Source organism: Nelumbo nucifera, chromosome 1 (assembly GCF_055504915.1).
Source record: "Nelumbo nucifera cultivar China Antique chromosome 1, China Antique-T2T, whole genome shotgun sequence".
Lineage (NCBI taxonomy): Eukaryota > Viridiplantae > Streptophyta > Magnoliopsida > Proteales > Nelumbonaceae > Nelumbo > Nelumbo nucifera.
In genome coordinates, this window is record NC_142649.1 from 131,505,693 (window position 1) to 131,527,969 (window position 22,277).

At 40.1% G+C, this 22,277-nt stretch overlaps 1 protein-coding gene across 1 annotated transcript in view; it reads right to left on the minus strand.

Moving 5' to 3' along the window:
• The window catches only part of LOC104608170 (receptor-like protein 4), a 35,708-nt gene extending 13,740 nt beyond the window's left edge, over nucleotides 1-21,968 (minus strand). The window contains exons 1-5 of the mRNA XM_010274067.3: nucleotides 21,798-21,968; nucleotides 17,314-18,366; nucleotides 14,723-14,870; nucleotides 13,613-13,684; nucleotides 12,742-12,813 (exon numbers count right to left, since the gene is read on the minus strand). Of these exons, the coding sequence (XP_010272369.1) occupies nucleotides 12,742-12,813; nucleotides 13,613-13,684; nucleotides 14,723-14,870; nucleotides 17,314-18,366; nucleotides 21,798-21,864 (1,412 nt within the window). The 5' untranslated portion in view covers nucleotides 21,865-21,968. The remainder of the gene's footprint in view (nucleotides 1-12,741; nucleotides 12,814-13,612; nucleotides 13,685-14,722; nucleotides 14,871-17,313; nucleotides 18,367-21,797) is intronic.
• Between the last annotated feature and the right edge of the window lie 309 nt (nucleotides 21,969-22,277).

Genomic DNA, 22,277 nt, shown 5'->3' on the forward strand with positions numbered 1-22,277 from the left:
CAACCTAAGCATTCTGCAATGGATTCAATCTCCCTATTCTCCAAGTTTACTTCAACCACACAACTTTTATCAAAATTTACCTTCAAGTTGGAGACCCTCTCAAAAGTACTTATTAAAATCTTAAGGTTCTCCACTTTGCTCAACTCATTCCCTTTACAAAAAATAACAATATCATCAGCAAACTGAAGGTGAGTTACTGGAATGCCTCTGCTCCCTATCTCCATCCCTTTATTTGGCCCTCCTCATCTGCTTTGGAGATCATCCTACTAAAGACATCAGCAACAAGTGTAAAGAGGAAAGGGGAGAGTGGATCCCCTTGTCTTAAGCCTCTATTGGCTGGAAAAAAGTCCTTAACCACCCCATTCACCAACACTGAATAACGACAAGAGTTTAAGCATCCTCTTATCCAATTACACCATTTATCCCCAAATCCACGTCTTCTCGACATCTCCAGCAAGAAATTCCAATCCACTAAGTCATAGGTTTTCTCCAAGTCCAGTTTGCAAACAAATCCTTTCCTGCCCGATCTCCTTATCTCTTCCACACTCTCGTTTGCAATAAGGATCTGATCTTAATTTGTCTATCCTGTATGAAGGCTCCTTGTGCTTGGCTAATGAGAGAGGGGAGAACTACTTTGATCCTCCTAGAGAGCACTTTTGCCAGAATCTTATAGATGCTTGTCACCAGGCTAATTGGCCGAAAATCTTTAGGGTGTTTGGCATCATTCTTTTTGAGAATTAAGGCTATAAAGGTGGCATTGATTCCAGGACTCACAAAATGTTTATCCTCAAATTCTCTAAATACTCCAATTAAGACTTCTTTGACTATGTCCCAACAGTCCTGATAAAATGCCATTGTAAATCCGTCAAGACCCGGTGCCTTAGCCCTATCCATAGAAAAAACAGCTTGTTTAATTTCCTCTTCCTCAATCATTCTTTCCAACCATCCCTTATCTGTTTGGTTCAAAGTTGGTCAATTCTCCTCCCCTACTATTAACCGATTCTCTAAGGGTCTTTGAAAGATGGATTTGAAGTGATCCACAATCCTACTGGCAATCTCCTCTTGAGAGGTTATCTCCACACCATCAACCTCAAGCTTTAGTATCAAATTTTTCCTCCTTCTCCCATTAGCCAAAGCATGAAAGAATTTGGTATTCCCATCCCCTTCCTTGATCCACTTATGTCTGGATTTTTGTCTCCAAGAGATCTCCTCCCTCAACAAAGTCTCCTCTAACTCCTTTTTCAGTTTCCTCCTCATTTCTCTGTCTTGCTCATCCATCATCCCTTGGGATTCTTTTGCATCTAACTCCTCAATCTGAACCAATAATCTAGCTTTTACCTCCTCAACTCTTCCAAATTGAACCTTATTCCATTCTTTTATTTTGCCTCTCAACCTTTTTAATTTTTTGTGGAATCTAACCCCATCCCATTTCACTTCTCTCATCTCTTCACTCCACCATTCCTTAACCTTAGGCAAGAAGTCCGGGTGTGTCAGCCACATATTTTCAAACCTGAATGGTCTAGGTCCATTACCAAGAGGTTCTTGTCCTACTTCTATAGGGTAGTGATCAGAGGTTATCCTAGGGTAGGACCTTAGCCACCAAACCTCTCCAGTGGCTCTCCCAACCCTCATTAAATAGGAATCTATCAAGCTTTGAGTAGGTTGGGTTTTCTTGGAAGTTGGACCAAGTGTAGGTAGTCTGTAGTAAAGGAAGCTCCCGGAACTCACAGAAATTTATGAAGTCATTGAACTTCCTCATACTAGTTGTAATGGCCTGCCTAGGATTATTTGACTCATTTGTGAATCTTATTGCATTAAAATCACCCCCCAAACACCAAGGACCTTCCCACAAACCTTGAATTCCATGAAGCTCCTCCCATAACTCATTCATCTCTCTGTGATTATTTGGACCATACACATTTGTTAGCACCCAAGTAAATCCATCTTCCACCATTCTGAATTTTAGGGATACAGTGAAGTTTCCTATTAGCTCCTCTACTGGTTCTCCGAAGTCCTCCCTCCACAAAGTTACTATTCCCCCCGAGACTCCCCATGACGGAGCTGAGCACCATCTTACCCCTCTTATTTTCCAAATCTCCCTAACCCACCTTCTATCCAGTTCAGCTAATTTTGTCTCCTGCAACATCACAACATCAGGTCTTTCTCTCCTAAGTAGCTCCTTAACCGATCTCCTTTTTCTGGCACTACCCAAACCCCTTACATTCCAGCTTATTATCTTCATTACCTCTCAAGAATTTAGCCCTCCAATATAGTGTTCCTTCATTTAGAACCCTTCTTTCTTTCCCCTCTGCCACTGAACTCGATATCCCCTTCAATGTCCATTATTAGTCTCTCTACTTCAGACTTTTTCTTCTTTTTCCTACCCTTATTTCCCACTGACTTCTATTCTGCCCTTTATTTCCTAATTCCTGCCCCAATCTATTGGTTCTTGCCTCTGATTCAAGGTTTTTTGGAGCCACCTCTATCATTTCCTCCTTCTGTTTATATTCCTCCAGTAGGGCACAAATCTGCTCCCAAATCCATTCTAACTCCTCTTGTTTCCTTTCTAACAATCCAACTCCCTTCTCTGATCGGACTCCATCATTATCAATCGCCACTTCCCTGTTACTAGTTGGTTGGTCTGGTTGGGATTCCAGGACATCTGTTACAGGCAGAGAACCCAAGTTAGTATCTAAAACCAAATGGACAGGCTTACCTGGAATTAGCATAGATGGTTGCATGTGGACTGACTGTTGGGTATCAATTCTTGGAGTCAGGACTAGGCCCTTCCCCTTTTTCGAACTCAGCAGTGGAAGCGGGCTAGGTACAACCAATACTTCCTCACCCTCTACAGTCATAGAAACTTCACTTCTCTTTCCCTCTGCGTGAATCCTTAGGTAAGGCTCCAAGTTTGATTCCCGTCTCTTTGGCCTGATGTCCTGACTAGGCTGCACATATGGGATGGACTTGTTTATTGGCCGGGATGCACTTTGCCTTACCTCTTTCAGTGTTCCCAACTCCACCTGTCTTTTGTATAGCATACCCAGTTTGGGAAAGATCTGTTCTTTGCTGCTAAGGCTCACTCTTCTTTGCGTTTTGATATTACCAGAATCTTGCGAATCCGTCTCCTCCTCTAGGAATAACAGTTCAGTGTTTAGGCTACCCTCTTCCAGTATATCTCTTGGCTTTTGGAGGTCGATACTTCCCAAGCTGATGGTTTCTTCCAAATCTGAATCGGAATCAGAAAGTTCTTCATCGTCTATCAATCTTTCCGAATCATAGTCGAAAACCTCACTGCTCTTCACACTCCTGGGGTTACGGCGATCCTGTTCCTTATGCGGCATCTTCTTCGAGGGTCTCCACTGTAACGAGATGGAGACCTTCGTTGAACTGTTCGAACGAGAGAAAGAGCTTGAGGAAGACGATGGTAGATGGATTTTACTGTCTACCTGAGGAGCCAACCTTGTCATGTGCTCCTTTAATTTGTCACGTGCCCCCCTCACTCTTGGGTCTTTTAAGCATAGCCCACTTAACTTTTTGGGCCTACTGGGCCCAAAATTACAATTTAGAGATGGGCCTGCTGGTTGGACTCCCGTGCATATTCCTGAGGCTACCAATGCCTCTGCCCTTCCTTCATTTGAATCATTCAAAATATTTTGTTTGGCGCCACAAGCAGCTACCTGAGCAAAGGTTCTATTGGTTGTCAAACCTTTACCTTGTGTCACACGTCTCCTAATAGTCTCTTGACCCAAATCTTTTGGACTGCCTAAAGGTAGAGTTTCCATTTCAGTGAAACTTCCTTGTCTCTTTTTTCCAACCAACTTCAAGCTGCCACGTAACTCCATTTCCTCCACCTTTTCGTCTTCCTCCTGCCTTGCCTCCCTCCAAAGGTTAGCTTCAATGGAGGACACTAACCAAACTGGTAATAACAGTTCATCCACAATTACAGTCACCTTCCTCGGTATATCTTCTGGTTTTACTCCACCCAGTAGAATGGCTGCACTTCGCAGATCTCCCCAGAAGACATCGTCAAGGTGAGCTCCACACAGCAAAGCAATTGAGTTTGCAGTTTCTTGATTCCAGAGATGGAATGGCAGCCCAACCACTCGGACAGTAACATTATTTTCCATTAAGAACACTTTCGAGTTTGATGAAAAAGACCATCTATAGACTGAAAAGGTCCCCAGAACATCTTGGATACAACATGCTCTAACATTTACCTGGTTTTGGAGAGGGTCCAATACTGCCTTAGCAGAATCAAACGGAGTTAAGATGAAGGTGCTTCTTAGCTCCAGTTTGAGCTTCAGTAGTTCTGCAACTTTCCACCAATCCTCCAGTTTCAACCACTAGTGTTCTTTCCCATTTTCCTGCTGTTCCATCTGCTATCCAGGAAGGATCCCTCCTACTGTTTGCCATGGTTAAAAATTTCTTTTCGGTACCTCTTCCTTATACATGATCTGTCTTCTAGTTTCTGGTCTTAGTTCTCTTTCATCAATTTCCGATAGTTCTTTTTTTTCCAATTCCCTTCTATTTAGGAATTTTGTTAGTATCCCAGCTATCTTTATCCATCCTTTGCCATTCTTCCCTTGAGGGAAGCAAACCATCTGCTTCCTTCCTTTAGAAAAATATTCAGTAAGAGATATGAATGCACCCTTTGCATTCCCCTTGTTCTCCATCACATAACTCCTACCTGACTCTGAGGACTTTTCTTTCCATTTTGTCTGTTTCCCTTTAGTTGCTGCATCAAAGACATATTCCTTCACCCAGACAATCATGTCTGAGCCTTCCACAAGAACCGTAGCCCTCTTCTGTTCTCTTATTTTCAGTCCCATTCTTCCTTTGATCCATATTTCTTCAAAGAGAAAATCTTTGGCCTCTACCCTCAAAGCTGACCTCCATTTTGCTTTCTCCACAAAGCCTCCTTCCACTAAGCCTCTATCCATTGCTGAAAAAGTTCAATCCACAAAGCCCTACCTCGCAAGCAGTTATGAGAAGAAATATATTAGATAAGCCTCTAAATTTCAGCGTTCAGTCAAGAACTGCCTGAGTGTAGCATCTGTCAAAAACTTTTGATCCTCAAAGTCTCAAACAAGAGTAGTGGCATCTCCCAAGCTTTGCGTAAAACCCAATCCATAAAATCTTGTAGATGAATAGCTAAAGCAACCTTACAATTAAGATGGAAACCAATTGCTGATTCAACCTAGGGCTGTGATGTTTCTGTGACAAGGCAGTTTCTCTCCATGATGAAGAAGATTATTGACGAGTCAAGAAACCACTTTTTCTGGATTATTCATATGATGATATTCAGAGGGGTTGGGTTACAGGGGCATCTGTAGTCTCTAAGAAGATTAGGGCACAAGTAAGGTGGACATCTCCAGAAGTGGTTGTAAAGCTGAACTTTGATGGTAGCAGCCAAGGCAACCCAAGGCCCTCAGGCATTGGAGGCGTTTTGAGGGACAAGGACAGCAACATTATCTCTTTATTCTCAGGTCCAATGGGAGTTGGAGACTCAACAAGGGCTGGAATGCTAGCATTTGTACAAGGCCTACAAATTGCTAAACCAACTTGGGGTGCAGAACCTACTAGTAGAAGGAGACTCCAAGGTGGTAGTGGATTGGCTGCTGAATCCGAACAGTGCTGTTTGGAGCTACAGAGATCTCCTAAAAAAAAGCAAAATGAATCATAAGGAATATGTCAGTCAACTTCCAATGGATTATCAGATCAGCAAATGCTTTGGCAGACTCTCTGGCTAAACAAGGGGTTTCTCGGGCTTCTCTGTATTAGGCTAATCTATAGCTTTGTTCTGTTTTTGTTAAGACTTGGGCCTGTACTCACCCTAAAGGGGAGGTAGCATCTCTTGCCTCTTTTTTGTTCTCCTTCATAAATCTACTTATTCATTCATCAAAAAAAGAAACCACTTTTTTTACAGAAGAGCCAGACACCATGGAGGCAGGAGGCTTTCTAGTAGAGTTGGTAATTGAAAAGATTCAATAGGAGAAAAGTAGTTTGTGGGGCTATACGCATGGGATTGGTTTGGACCATGGTTCGCAATATCGGCTAGGTTTGGCTAACTTTCCCCAAAATCTCCCCATTCTACTAGGTGGTGATACAAAATTTACAAGAATCATTTTCCCTAATATCTCCTATTTTTTGTTGATATGTAGGTGATATTTCAAATTTCATTGATATACTATACATTTAAGGTTTAAAATTTTAGAATATTATTATGAACTTTCTAATATTTCATTAAAATTGGTGACTTAACAATCATTATAGTTTTTTTAAATCTTTCCCCAAAATAGCCAACCCCATATAGTTGGGATAAGGCATGGATGATGATGATGTTAATGAAAAATCTTTCCCTAAAGAACCAATGAGGAATCAATGATTAGATGATTGGATTATTATTTTCATATAATTCACTTTTTAAGTCATTATAGTTCAAAAGAAAAAGAGAAGTGCACACAACTACCAAAATAAATCTAACCAAAACATATAGTAACAAAAAAGACCAAGTCTCAAGTTTGGAATTGGCCCAAACCAACCAAGTCCCAAGTCTTAATTTGGGTGCTCACCTGGTTGAACCAATTTCTGTGGTGACCTTCCCGTGTCAAAGAGAGAGGAGGCTACTATTCTGCAAGGAAGCACCTGCCCTGCTAGCAGACAATGCAAGCAGGGTAACTCAAGTCTCTCATATGAAGCAGAAATGGGTGATCCACTGCCGTGTTCTTCTGGTAGAGCGTTAGTGGTGAGTGAGAAAGAAAATTAAGCAATTACAGAGCTACTACAGGAGCTAAGACCAATTGCAATGGAGCTGGCAAATCAATGGCAAGAGTCTGAGCAGGAGCAGTAGGTGGTGGCCTGGACCATGTGTAATTAAACAAAGAGGATTAGGCCCAAGGAAGAGGGTATGTCTCCTTGGGTTTTGTCGAAGTTCCTGACCTTTGGGGAATACCTCAGAGTCTCGATCAAGGGAATGGAACCGGAAACTATTAACTTGTTGAAGGAGATAGAAAGGAGAGAAATAGAGGAAAGAGGTAAGAAGGGCAGGAGATCCGACAAAGAAATACAGGTAGCTAAGCACAACCAAGCAAGAACTACAGGTGACAGCTCGTCTTTTTTTTTTTGTGTTTTTTTCTTATACTTCTATAGTTGAAAGGTAAAAGAGAAAAGAGAGAGAAAAATATTTAGAAAAAAGGGGGAAAAGAAATAGAAAAGAGAAAGGAAAAAGGAAAAGGAAAAGGAAAAGGAAAAGGAAAAGGAAAAGGAAAAGGAAAAGGAAAAGGAAAAGGAAAAGGAAAAGGAAAAGGAAAAAGAAAAAAAAAAGAGTGAGAAAGAAAGAAAAAAGGAGAAAAATAATAAAAAAAGAGAATGAACAATTTAAAAATCATTGCTTGGAACATTAGGGGTTTAAATTCCGGACGCCGAAGAGTGGTAGCCAGGGGCTTTTTAAAGAAGTGGAAGCCTTCAATTCTGTCCATTCAGGAAACAAACATGGAGGTTATGTCCAATGAAGTGGTGTGGTATTGTGGGGGGAAGGGGACTGTGAGTGGGAAACAATTCCTACAGTGGGCACAGCTAGGGGTTTGTTAATTGTTTGGGATCCATGCTCTCATTCAGTTCAGGGGGTGGTGAAGGGATCGTTCTTAGTGTCATTATTATTCCAATCCTTTAAAAATAATTTCAAATGGATTTTGACTGGGGTGTATGGGCCAACAGAGGATAGAGGAAGAGGGGATCTGTGGGCTGAGTTGGACGGGATATGAGAGAGGTGGCATTTCCCTTGGATAATTGGGGGGAGGGGGATTTTATTAGTCAGATTTTCCTGAGATGAGGAGTGGTGATAGTAGATGCAGGGGTAGACAAGGCTTCTCACAGTTTTTGAGAAGATGGGAGCTAGTGGACTTACCTTTATTGCGGGCAAGGTACACCTGATCAGGAGGATCCTGTGTTAGTGAAGTTGGACAGATTTATAGTTTCCACTGACTGGGAGGATAGCTTCCCATATCTATCCCAAGAAGCACTGCCCCATCCTCTATCAGACCACTCACCAATTCTTTTGGACTGTAAAGGATTAGCCACCATTAGAAATCCACCTTTCAGATTTGAACATTTGTGGTTGAAAGAGGAAGGCTTCATGAATCTGATTAGAAGGTGGTGGGAGGAGTGTACAGTAATGGGAACAGCAAGCCATGTGTTCTGTAAGAAACTTTCTCATGTGAACTCTGAGCTGAAACGATGGAAGAGGCAGGTTTTCAAAGGAGTAGAAAGGAAAAAAACAGGATTTCCTAAGGAAAATAGTGGAAGTGGATAGGGCAGAGGAAGAGAGGAGTGTTTGGGAAGAGGAGAGGCAAAAGAGGGCAAGGGCAAAATTGGACTATGACAAATTATGCTTCCAGGAAGAAATTAAGTGGAGACAATGTTCCAGATGTTTGTGGTTAAAATAGGGGGATAAAAACACATCTTTCTTCCATAAAATGGCAAACAGGACTACTACCATTAAGAGGCTGGAGGAAGGAGAGGGAGGTGGTTGAAGGGGAAGAAAGGATAAGGCAAGCAGCTACTAATTATTTTTAAAACCTCTATAAAGAAAAGTGGAGAAGACCAAAGCTGGATGGGATGCCTTTTAAGAGTCTCTCTCAACTAGAGGCCAGCCAACACGGAGCAGAATTTTCAGAAGAGGAAGTTAGAGCCGCAATTGAAGAAATGGAAGGTGACAAAGCACCAGGATCAAATGGATTCACAATGGAATTTTTTAAAAGAAGCTGGAGTTTCATAAAAGAGGATTTAATGAAAGTATTTCAGGAGTTCCATCAGAATAGGGCGTTCAAAAGAAGCCTAAACTCTACTTTTTTGGCTTTGATTCCCAAGAAGAAAGGGGTGGTCGGTCTGAAAGATTTCAGACCAGTAAGTCTTATTAGCAGTGAGTATAAAGTGGTAGCAAAGGTGTTACCTAAAAGAATGAAAGGGATGATGGGTAAATTAATTTCAGAATCTCATGGAGCTTTTGTAGACAAGAGGCAAATTATCAATGGCATACTAGTGGAAAATAAACTCATTGATTCCAAGAGAAGAAGTGGAGAGGGGGTATTGCTTAAAGTTGACATGGAAAAGACATATGACCATGTAAATTGGGATGTATTACATGCTTAAAAGGTTCAACTTTGGTAGGAGTAGGAGGAATTGGATAAAGGTGTGCATAACAACAGCTAGCTTTTCTATTCTGGTAAATGACGTTTCAGCAGGCAGATTTCAGAGTTCAAGGGGCCTAAGGCAAGGTGATCCCCTCTCTCCCTTGCTGTTTATTTGTGTTTCGGAAGCTCTAAGCATGATGGTGAATAAGACAGTGGAAGGAGGACTCCTAGAGGGCTTTAAGGTGGGTCAAGAAGTGGAGGTAGCACTGTTGCAGTATGCTGATGATACTCTTTTCTTTGTCAATGTGTCAAAAGATCAAGTGGAAAGAATCAGAATGATACTAATATGGTTTGAAGTGGTCTCTAGACTTAAAGTCAACATGCACAAATGTGAGTTAATGGCAGTGGGGGCTGGCCCTAATTTGGATGTGTATGCAGATATTGTAGGCTGCAAGGTTGGAAAGTTGCCATCAAAGTACTTGGGGATGCCACTTGGAGAAAAATGCATTTCTAAGAAGATTTGGGATCCGGTGGTGGAAAGAATGGAAAGGAAACTAGTCTCTCGGAAATCAAGGTATCTATTGAAGGGAGGAAAACTGGAAAACTTACAATATTAAAAAGTGTTTTATCTTCTCTTCCCACTTATTTATTGCCTCTCTTCTATATTCCAGCCATGTGGCCAAGATGTTGGCGAAGACAATGAGAGATTTTCTATGGCAGGGTTGAAGGATGATTTTAAATTTCATTTAATCAGCTGGAGTAAAGCCTGTAAGTCAAGAAAGGCTGGAAGTTTGGGGTTAAGAAATGTGAAAAATTTTAACTTGGCTTGTCTAGGGAAATGGTATTGGAGGTGGAATGAACAGACCACAAACCAATGGAGAAAAGCAATAGAGACCAAGTATGGCGGGACCCAGGGGAATCAAATCTACTTTACGGATGTGCAGTCTGGAGGGGTATTCAGAAATCAGCAAGGGATTTTAGACAAGGATTAAGAATGGAAGTAGGAGATGGATCTAGAGTTAGTTTTTGGAACGAGGTCTGGTGCGGGGATAGCCCTCTTAAGGACAGATTCCCAACCCTCTTTGATATTGTTATCAACAAGGAGTGTATGGTGTCGGAGGTGTATTCTTAGGATGGAGGGGCAGGTCAGTGGTGTCCCAGTTTTAGAAGGAACCTAAATGATTGGGAAGTGGAGCAATGGGAGGAGCTAGTGCAGATCCTGAATGCGGTAAGGGTGGATAGAACAAGGAGGACAAGAGGATTTGGGCAAGGGAGAAACGAGGTTTTTTTTCTTTTTTGAGAAAAAGGTTAAGGTAAATTTTATTGATATGAAATACTAGTACAAAGCACCCCCCCCCCAAGGAAAACACCTTAATAGGGGAAACAACCCAAACAGAACAAGATTACAGATGCCATAGGCTCCTAGGCCTAGCCCCAAACTGAGAGGCCTGAATCCCCTTAGAAGCCGAGACCCAAGAAATCAGCTTTCCAAAAGAAATAGATATCCGGTCCTCCGGATCCATATATATTCTGGATTAATCTTTTCTTCCTTTCTGCCCAAATGGTGCTGATGACTTCAGCCGGAATGGACATCCACACAACTGAAGCAAGCTTTGACAATCCCTGTAACCCCCAACCCCATAGCATCTCCTTCACTGAAGCTGGCATAGTCCAAGCAAGACCCACCGTACAGAAAACGATTCCAAATTCTAGCAGAGATAGAGCAGTGCAGAAACAGATGGCTGTTATCTTCCACTTCTTGACCACACAACACAGCTCTGATCCTGAAGCTGAACCTCTCTCTTAAATAGGTGGGCTTTAGTTAAGCACCTGCCTAGAGCTGTGGCCTACACCAGAGCATTGATTTTTGAGGGGGATATTGAATTCCAGATTCTAGAAGCAGGCATGTCTTCTGAAAAACTTGCTGTCAGGTGTGTGGCAAATGACTTGACTGAGAAGAGACCATCAGTGCTCCAAGTCCATGACCAACTGTCGTCTTTGAGAAGATTCAGGGGTTGAAGGGAGAGCAGTTCAAGTAGATCCGCCAGGTCTGTGATTTCTCAATCCTGAAAATTCTTACTAAAAGAAGAGCACCAGGCTACTGAGTTCCCAATAACCTCAAAACATTCAGCAATCACTGCATCTTGGTGCTCAGCTAACTGAAATAATTGTGGGAATAAGTCAAATCCTTTTACGGCAACCTATGTAGTGATGAGGAAGCTAATTTCCCCGAAGACTTGGTATGGAGGATCGTGGCTCATCTAAAAGTCTCTTTTTGTTTGTGCGTGACATCTTTGGGGCGGTGCCTAACAGCTGATAATCTGTCAAAGAGAGGTTGGGTGGTAGAACCAAGCAGATGTATCAAAGAAATATGAGGCTTTTTGAAGACAATTTGAGGTCAGAGGAGGAAGTCTTAAACAGCATTTGGGGAAGGTTATACTCCTGAGTGGCAATTCACAAATTGTTCAAGAATTGTCCTTACAGCTTTTTTTGAGCACAGTAATATTTTTGTATGATGTTATTTATCAAAAAAAAATTGTATGATGTTCATATAGCGGTTTTTTGGGATGCAGAAAGTGTTTTTGTCTTGCCCGGTGCCTCATTGGGCAAGGCTGTATCTTTTCAGTTTGTTTTAATGAATTAGTTTACCTTTTCTCTCAAAAAAATGAAAAGTAAATGACATATTTAATGAAGAGAAGATGGCTAAACGAGTAAAAGAGAGACAAAGACAAAGATACCTATTCTCTTTTTTTTTTTTGAATAAGTCTCTATTCTCTTATTTGATTTATACAATTCTGTATTATGATTTTTGAGCCTTAAAGTGCAAATATACTTCTTGTAATGATTCTTTTAGTGAAATTAAGAAAATAACCTCAAAATTTCCCTATTTCTACATGGAAAAGTGTCCATTGATATTGAAATTGCAAACCATGGTTTGGACCATATGGACAAAAAAGGAATGGTCGAATTTTTGAAAACAAAATCTGCTTGCAAGACTTAATTGCAAAGGCCCTATGGGGTAGGCTATACGCATGGGAGGCAGTGCATTGATGTTTGGGGTGTCCCTTTTTTTATTTGAAGGTAGAGTAAATTTTTATTGATATCACAATAAAAACAACACCATATACATGAGATATGCCAATCCCCAGGTACAACCAGGCTAATATCACCCCAATTACCACGAAGACCCCAATAGCACTCAATAACAGAAGTTTGAGGGGGGTTCCTTATAGTTCATTTTTTCGATAACAGATGTCATTTTTGTAATTAACATATGACAGAATGATGTATAGAATAATTGGGTAACCATGTCACAGCATCTTGCTGTGGTGGGACAGAGATGTATTCTGTTTTCATTTTAATACAATACCTCTACATAACATTCTTTTTCATTAATTAATCATATTGCAATACACTCAAAAAACTTCCCACCAACAATCTATGAATACATGATTCAATATTTAACCTATTCAAAAAATTATTAACAAATGATCATGTAGCAGACTCTTAGGCAAAGTGAATCCTTTGAGAGAATGCACTAGTAAGAAGAAACCAAGATAAGAAATGAGATAATCATAGACTGGAAAAATATACAAGTTTTACTTACAATACTTCCAGCCTTGTTATTGCTCCGAGTGAGGATGGTATTGTCCCACGAATGCTATTCCCGCTTAGGTTTCTAGAAAAATGCATCATGAAATGAAATGACATCAGGAGAAAGCACCCTTATCCTATAAGGGCATGGACAAACTAGGCACCCTGTTTTATTTATTAGGTGAAACTTTATCAGGCTCAACGAAAATAGGACCAGCATAAGGATGATAGACATACCCTTACACAACCATCTTATGTAAATTGGACATTGAAAATTATGCTAGTGAAAGACACACAAGTTATCAGACATGCATGTATGACATGATAACAACCTATGAAGCTTTTTCTGAATGATTTAATCCATGGAAATGTATCTATTCATCATGATGGAGCCAATTCTGATCCTCCTATTATATTTGAGGATGCTTCTGATATTTTCTTTTCCACTCTTGGTCATTGATAAAATATTTGTTAGGCAGTTGGTGAGGGGGCAGTAGCAAATGTAATTTCGTTGAATGCCTCATTCAATTGGGTTCCTAGGTCTGCAAATGTGTTGGCAGGTTCCTTAGCAAGAGAAGGGATAGGGAAAGAGTCTTTAGTCTGGAGCTACCCAGGTTCAGGCTGTAATTTGCAAATTCTATGTTGTAGGGTGTTGTTTTTTTAGTGGTGATTTTCTACTTTGTATTCTGTTTTTGCTCTGCTGCTCTGTTTTGAACAGTTGGAGTTTCTTAATATATTTTCAGTTACTTGTCAAAAAATTATTAAAAAAAAAGGAGTGGAAATACCAACATAGTAAATTAGTATTTGAAATTCTTGCACAATTAAAAAGATGCAATTTTCGGTTTGAGAATCTTCACATAGATCCAAAGAGCATTGCAGCATACATGCTTTGTAGATGTCGCAGCTTGGCTATGTCACTTGGCAAAAATCCCCTTAGACCTTGGTTGTCAAGACCACTGAACATGTAGAAGCAAGTAGTTACTCAGATATACAAGTACAAAGAATGGCAAAGAAACTGACATAATCAATAACCTGCTTAACAGCACAATGTCAAATGGAGACAAGACTTCCAGCAAATGAAGGAGAAGAGAAGAGTGTAGATTGGTGAAGTCAAAACCTAAATGACTGAAATAAAAAGATTCACATGATTCTCTTATGTTTCTTGGTAAGGTTTGTAGAAATAGATAGCATGTCATATGTTAAGAGAAGGGTATTCTTGTAATTTTTACTTTAACACATGTAGCCTGATCCTTAGGGTAACTCAGAGAAAATGCAAATGATTCAAATAGATCAACCAAATAACCTATTACACAAACAAAAGCTAATATTTAACTTCGTGTTTGAAATGAATATCAAGCTCACTCAAAGTGATAATCATGTACATTAGGCAATCAATAACATTGCTACTCCACGGACCAACAATACTGTCACCAACTTATGTTATAATACTATCTCTTGTACTCCATGGAAATGAAAATATTTGGAAATTTATGGACATTTTAAACCATGACTATGGCTTTAGCTTTTTAAAACAATATGAACAATAACTCGTCCTGATATCAAAAGTCAAAACAACCTTAAGAGCTTAGAAGAAAATCTAGAGCTTAAATGTTCTCCATACTCCATAGAACTAACCTGTGAAGCGCAACTAAGTAAAACAAGTAAACAAAAAACAAGGTCAATAATATGATTTTGCATTCCAATGTCTCTTTAAATTCCAAGGAAATAATTTTTCATTTTACATTAAGTAAACCGTCACTAATGCAGAAGAGAATTTTTCCATTTTTTTCTCATGTGCTGCTTAGTGGGGGCTGGGATAATATGAAATTTTTTGTATAGTTAGATGGGGCACTAGCCACACTGCTTTTCTTTTTCTTTTTTTTTTTCTTCTTTTTCTACTTTTCTTTCTGTTTTTGGGTATAAAGTAAAGAAGAAAGCAATGGAGCTTCAAAGGTCAGGATCCATAAGGTATTAACTAGGTAAAGATTACTTACAGTCCATCAATGAACCATTTGGCACTTATCCTGTCAAACTGGCAGTCCACTCCACTCCATGGATGTTGTTGGGGGACACACGGATCACCATTCCACCCAAAACGAAGAGGAAGCCCCAAAGCATTCTTCAATTTCTGTAAAGCCCCAACTATTAAAACAGAGATAACAGCATATCAGTGACAATTTCTAAATGTTTAAGGATATTTTCTTTACTTTGATTTCAATGCATCGTGTTGGCTTTACCTAAGCAACAAGATGCCTAGATGATTTGGAGGAGTGAGAGCATTTACTTAATAGACAATTGTCTAGGTTCCTGGGCAACAATTTTCCTTACACAACTACAATACCATAATCTGATATTATATAATATTTGAATGTTTACTTTTTAATGTATATGTTGTTATAATTAGTTATATATTAATTTTTAAATGTGTATCCAAATTCCAATACATAGTTATCTATTTCCCTCATTAAGGCTTCCCTTGCAAACATGCCTGTCTATTTCCTTTCAGTGTTTCAGATCCCTGCCAAAATCAGATCACAGATCGAAAAACTTCAAAGAGATTTCCTATGGGAAGGTGGAGGTGTTAGAAAAGGGCATCTAGTAAATTGGAGTCAGGTCTGCAAACCAAAAGAGGTTGGAGGGCTGGGAATCGGACACCTAAAAGAGAAGAATAATGCCCTCCTCGGAAAATGGCTGTGGAGATTCCCCATTGAATCAAACTCCCTTTGGGCAGCTATCATCACCAGCAAGTATGGGTTAAATGCAAATGGTTGGGACTGCAATCTCCGCTCAAACCGATCAGCTTCCTCAAATCCCTGGAAAGGTATCTCTTCCATTCACAACCTCTTTCTTTCTCTCATAAGATTTAGGGTGGGTAATGGAACAAGAATAAAGTTATGGACGGATCTATGGTGGAGCAAGTCCACATTAGCAGAATCTTATCCTAGGCTCTACAACCTTACCCTAAACAAAGGTGCAACTATCTCTCAGTGCCTCCCCAATTCTCCCAATGAAAGCAACATAAACTTGAGCCTCAGAAGACCCTTAAGGGAACCGGAGATCAGTGAGCTTACTGACCCCCTCCTCTCTCTTAGAGAAGTCTACATTTCCCTAAACTCCCAAGACTCCCGAGTCTGGAAACCCCACCCCAGAGGTGAGTTCTCGTCCAAGTCTTTATTCAAAGCTCTGGTTGCAGGAAACCGAGACTGTGACTTCCCTTTCAAGAAGATCTGGTGCAAGTTTGTCCCCTCAAGAGTGAGTTTCTTTGTTTGGGAGGCTTGTCCACATCAAGTAAACACTTGTGAGCTATTGCAGAAGAAAAACCTTGGAAGGCTTTTTAACTCCCCTCACGTCTGTATCCTCTACCTTCGTGAGGGAGAGACAACTGACCACCTCTTCATACACTGACAGGTAGCCAGCAACATCTGGAACTTCTTCCTACAGGCTATAGTTGGGTGGCTCCTAAGCACCTTCAGGAACTGATTTCTCAGTGACATGGAAGAGGTCTGAGCAAGAGAGGTAAGACTTACTGGCTGATAGTACTTCATGCTGTACTCTGGGGAATTTGGGAGGAAAGGAACAATCGACTGTTTGAAAATAAGATAAAATCTAAGGGTGAGCTGATCAACCACATCACTTATCACTGCAATTTGTGGGCTTCCAGCTCAGAGGAGTTCACAGGAAGTCAGGAATCAATGTTAACGACCTTAACAGAAAAGTGTATAACTTTCTGATCTCCTACCCTTCTATCCCACTCCCCCCCAGAGTTCCCTCAATAAGAAGGGAAGGAACTTGGACTCTAAGCTTTGATGGAAGTGCTTTTGGTAACCCTAGAGCTGCCGGCACAGGGGGAATCCTAAGATATGAAGACAGAGTTACCTGCTGGGTATACAGTGGACCGATTGGGATAGCTGACTCCACAAAGGCAGAAGTGTTAGCAGCTCTCACAGGGATTCGCCTAGTCAGCAAACTGGGTATTCAGAACTTCTCCATCGAAGGTGACACAGCAAATACTATAAGATGGTTAGGACAACAAGAGGCTGGACCTTGGAGACTTGGTCACTTCTTAACAGAGGCAAGGGACCTACTGGCTCATACGAATGTTTCTCTATACTGGATCCCAAGGGAGCTAAATGCCATCGCAGATGGTCTAGCAAAATTAGGAGTCATTCTGGAGACCTTGTACTGTGATAAATTTCCTCCTGTGTAATTTTCAGGGGTCTGGCCCCTGTTTTGTATTTGTACACCTTCTTGTGTACCCCTCTTTCCTCTAATGAAATTAGTTAACTTATTTCAAAAAAAAAAAAAGTTATCATCTATACTATAATGCACCATATCATACCTTTATGAATAATATTTTCTTCTTGTCAACTAAAAACCATGTATATATGTGTGGGTGGGTGGGTGGGCATGCCAGACTTGGCTGTTGTATTTGTCCCCTAACTTCATTTTTCTGAAGCATGGGGTTCCTGTGATAAACTAATTAAATGATACTGTTGATGATAAAAAAATAAAAATAAAAAATAACTTTGTATTGCTGATTGTGAAAGAAAAAACAAAATCATAAATAAGGTAATTTGTAAAATACCTTCTTCTGTTAAAGTTTTGGATTCTGCTGAAATAAGCTCAAAGACCTCAATGGCATTGATAATGGCACTTCCTTTGGTAGGGTTCATGGTTATTGTCAAAGTCCTCCCATTGATAGCAACTGTCTTGTTCAACACAATAGCTGTGTAAGTATCCCCACTCATGCCAATAATGTCAACATCTTTAAATGCAATATCACCATTTATGAGGATATCAAAAACCCTTTGTCCTACATTTGTGATGCCAGCATCAATCTCCGCAAAGTGCAACCAAATTGAGTAGTTTCTGTTAGGCTCCACATCCATACTATATGATAAATCTGGCTGACCATCAGTACCAATAATAGCTGTCTGATAAATCTCCTTTGGATAGAAGTTAGGTGACGAATAAGCTTTCCTGATGCTGTTTTGATTAGATCTAATCTTATCAGAACCCTGGCCAAAAGATGTAACTTTTTGCCAAAATCTGTCCCCACCCCAGTGATGCCCATCATAATCTGCATCAAATTTCGCCAACCCAGAACCACAGTTGAGTCTTTTGGCTGTCCTCAAGATTGTCCCTTGACCCCAGCCCGGCCCATAATAATATGCTTTGTCATCAACTTGAAGAATCTCAATTGAAAGAATAGCAGGATCTCCATGCCCAGTGCTATGAACACAAGAAGAGACCGTACCATCTGGAACAAATACTAGAGCTTCAGCAAATGATTGATCCTCAGTGGTACTCCAACCTGATTCTAAAGAATATATCTGAGTTCCTTCAATAGACACATCAAACAAAGGTTCACTCTCAAAATTAGGGTCTGCAACCAACCCAAAGAAGATTCTCACTGAATAGTGCCCATTGGGTACTCTCTTGATATTATAGCAATTCTCTGGACCATCAGAGAGAGTGAAATAGCGAAGTGTTTTAAGTGGAGGAACAATGTTATTTATTAGTGATGCATTTCCCGGCCTTCCTCCAGTATAACCAAAGTCCTTGTACCAGAGAGTATTGGTTGGTGGGGTGTGAACATTAAGTCGAGCCCCACAGCTTATGCGCATAGCAAATGGCTCTGCAAACAACAAAACCCATTCAAAATTTGTCTATTAACCAAGATAAGAAGAAAAACAAGAGCACCAAAGAAAAGATATGTTTCTCTGATTTTGTAGTAAGCCTTTTTTTTTCTTATCAATAGATTTTTAGTGATGCCGTGACAAAGCACAAGTAGGCCTTGCCTATGTGGCTCTAGTCTAGGACCATACCCAGAGGATTTCATTACTATTAAGGAGCCCTAGAACTATAATAGGGCTTTCTATAAGCCCAGTACCATGCCCAAATTGAAGCATACATGTAAGCCCATTCTATCAGGCTCATAATGAATAAGGTAGAGAAAGAGCATTCCTAAGAATTCTAAATGTTCGATATTTCGCAATTTTTGTTTTGTTGCTTTGTAAGATAACAACACCTCCTATAAAAAGTATCGCACCCCAATTGCTATTTTGGTTAAAGAAATTTTTCTAATTTGTTTCTGTAATTTTGTTGCCATTTGAGAAAGAAGCAAGAGTTTTCTAGTTATCCATCTTATCCCTTCTCTCTGTTGGGGATGATTTTGGAGAAGGCACCACTTCAGCAAGTAAGATGCCAGCTGGCAGCAGAGCAGAAAGACGAACAAGCAATAAGAGATATTTGGTTAGTTCAGTTTGGAGGTTGGACTCAAAAGGACTACAAATGCACTGACACTGTCTCTAGTAGGAGTGCAACACGAGTTGGGCTGGGTTGGGTTGAGTATTTGTCAAATTATGAATGGAACCAAGCACAATATAATTGAAATTCTTCAACTTAGGTTGAACACTTTGGTTTTTCGGCTGGTTGAGTATGAAGCTGAGGGTTATTTTCTTGTCTTTGCTTTTGCTATATGAGGTTTATAATTTGGTATTACTGTATTCGGGTGATGTATTTTGAGAACATATAAGCAAAGAGTGTCGTTTTGCTTAAACTACCTCGGCTAGATGAGGACTCAGTCCATTGTTCAGGGTCACACCCCTCTAACCTAAAGACATCTAGCGAAATAAAGAGTGTAGATGATGTGGGAACACATTCTGATGCTCATTAAATGCATTTTCCATCATTTCTCTCCTTGCAATTAATGAGAGGGGCAGGTATGTATAAGAATATAAAATACTCCAGCCCAATGGTTAAGATGAATCAGCCATTGGGCTGATTCTCTCCTTGCAGTTAATGAGAGGGGAAGGCGCGTGCAAGAGTATTAAATACTCCAGCCAAACAGTTAAGATGAAACAGCCATTGAGCCGATTGAGGGGGTTGTTAGAGATTGTAATAGCAATATCTGTCTCAGTTGCTATGGACCAATTAGAAAGGACATTGCTCTAAGGCAAGGAATTCTTGCCCTCATCCGTGATCTAAAGTTTTTTCAATGGATGGAAGGAATTAATACTGGAGGGAGTCAGGGAGATGGAGATTGCCAAACTGTTATTACATTTATGCAATCTTCTGAGAATATTCCTTGGCGTTACAGACCTTTTGGTCAGACAGGCTCAAGCATTGGGAAGTCAATTGAAATGCTTGCTCAAGTGGATTCCAAGGTCTGAAAATGTTATGGCAGATGCTTTGGCAAGGACAGGGGTAGCTAGAGATTGTATTCTTTGGGGAACTCATGGGCCAGTCTTAAATGTGTAATTTTTATAGTAGTTATCAAGGCTTCTCTTTTTCTCTTCCTTTCCGTTTTGGTTTTGAGTAGGAAGGCTCCTATTATGAATGAAATCATTTTATGTTATTGATCAAAAAATTGTTAAGATGAATCAGAAAGCTAGTCTCAATCAACATGATGGTAAGAACTAGTTGTTACCAAGTCTTGACACCTCAATAGTTCAAATTGCTGGCAAGAGGACAGGGAAGTGGCTTATTACACAAATAATTACCATGGGAAGGAAAGATCTTGTGGGCAACATATGTTACTCTCACCTAATTCACCTCTTTACCTCTCCCTCCTCCTTTATCCCTGGGCTTACAGCTAATCAGCTGTGTCAAATCACAGACCAAGGACCCAATACCAGTTTGGTGTGGCCACTCTAAAACCTTCAGGACATGCACTGCCGCAAAAACCACTGAGCGCAGTGCCCTGTGATGGGATTCCCCTTCCACATTATTTTGTGTCCTTTCTTCTTTTTATTTTCTTTCAATTTGGGGGAATCAACCATTAAAGTACCTTCAATCTCTCATTAATTTTACAAATTAAGGAACCCAATCACCTCGGGTTCCATGCCAACATCAAGTTCCTCTGGAGTAGAAATGGAACTGCTAAATCTTAACTTGTCTTCTAACAACTGGAATTTCTAAATAAGCAAAGAAAACCATTAAATGGACTCATTTATTAAAATTCTTAGTGAAGAGTTAAAGCATTACTGGTCACTCACTCAGTCATGTAATTTGTATAACATTGCACTATCTTGTATTATAATTCAATAAATTTCTTTCTAACAAGCTATTTCATCTCGTCTGAATTAAATTTAAATGCTCGAGAAGTTGTCAACTTAACTTGTTCAAGAAGTTGATAAAATTTCAGGGTTACTGCAATGGTAAAAACCCACACTGACAAGTATGAGAATGTGAATTAAACTCTGACAGTTTTCACACCATCAAAGAAAATTTTAAAAGCTAAGCCTGTATCCAGTCCACTACCCTTCCCCATACCCTGGATAGCTGGGACCAAGGTTGAGTAATGATCCTTTTTCACTTAGTCAAAAACTTATTAGCTTCACAAAAATCCCTACGACTTGTATTCATGTGCGAGAAGGACTAATTGCCACTTAACCCATTTGTTCACTAGTAACCTGAAGTGCAGTGAACGACGCCCCCAACCAAAAAAAGTAAAGAAAATAAAAGGAAGAATGAGAAGGAAAACATAGTAAAATGTTCGCCCAATTTCAGGTTTGCCACTTAATCAGGTCAGCAAATAGCTCTTATTGGTATGAACTAGCAGAAAACCAAGTAAAAGTGGACCATCTTAGCAAGCAACTCAGCAGTACTTGATAAATCTTATTTTCTAAATCCATAAGCTAATTTTCTTCAAAGCTCGTAAGTATGTTTTGAGCGATATATTGTTCTTATTTGATCAAGAAAACCAGGAGAGGGGATACTAGAGCCCTTTCTGCTTTTTTATATAATTATCGGGTTCTCAATGTAAATTTCAACTTTTTGTCAGTGTGAGCCTGTGTAGAACTAAAGTAAGGGTATTCAAACTAATAAAAAGACTCCACCATTTAACACCTCATGGAAATGGATTCATGCATAAAACAAACGCTAATCTGCTAAGTGAACTAGATCCATCAAGATTCATACAGAACTCGTTTTGGGTCACCAGAAACTCAAAACTTCAACAATGAAGACTCGCCCGCTATCAACATCAATAGAACTAAATAAGTGAAAATAAATCATGTAGAGAGAGCGTGCGCGAGAGAGAGAGAGAGAGATTATTTTACTTACCAGGCCGAGGAGAAGAAGGATGCAGAGTCGAGAACAGGGTGAGCAACAGTAATACTAGTTTGGACATCGTAGCTTCGAATGCCTGCTCTCGCCTTTTCCTCTGAACCCTCCACTTCTTTTTCACATTCTCTCTCTCTCTCTTCCTGTCTCTTCCTGGCTTTTGTATTTTTTGCTTTAGAGAGAGAGGGAGCATTAACGTGATAGCAGGTAGACAGGGTGTGTTTGTTTAATTGTTTATTAATAATCCGTTATTTTTTCTTCTCGTTGGCTCGTTGCGTCGTTTCTCGCTCGTGAATTGCAGCTGGGCAGGTGGGGACTCATCAATGAGTTCATACATAATATATCTGATTTCCATCATTCCCAATACACACTACCAGACCAGTCAAAAGTCAAAACATTGATTCAACCTTTAACGAACCATGATGACTCACTCATACTTCAATAATCATATCAATAAAGCTAAATGATGATGGCATCGAT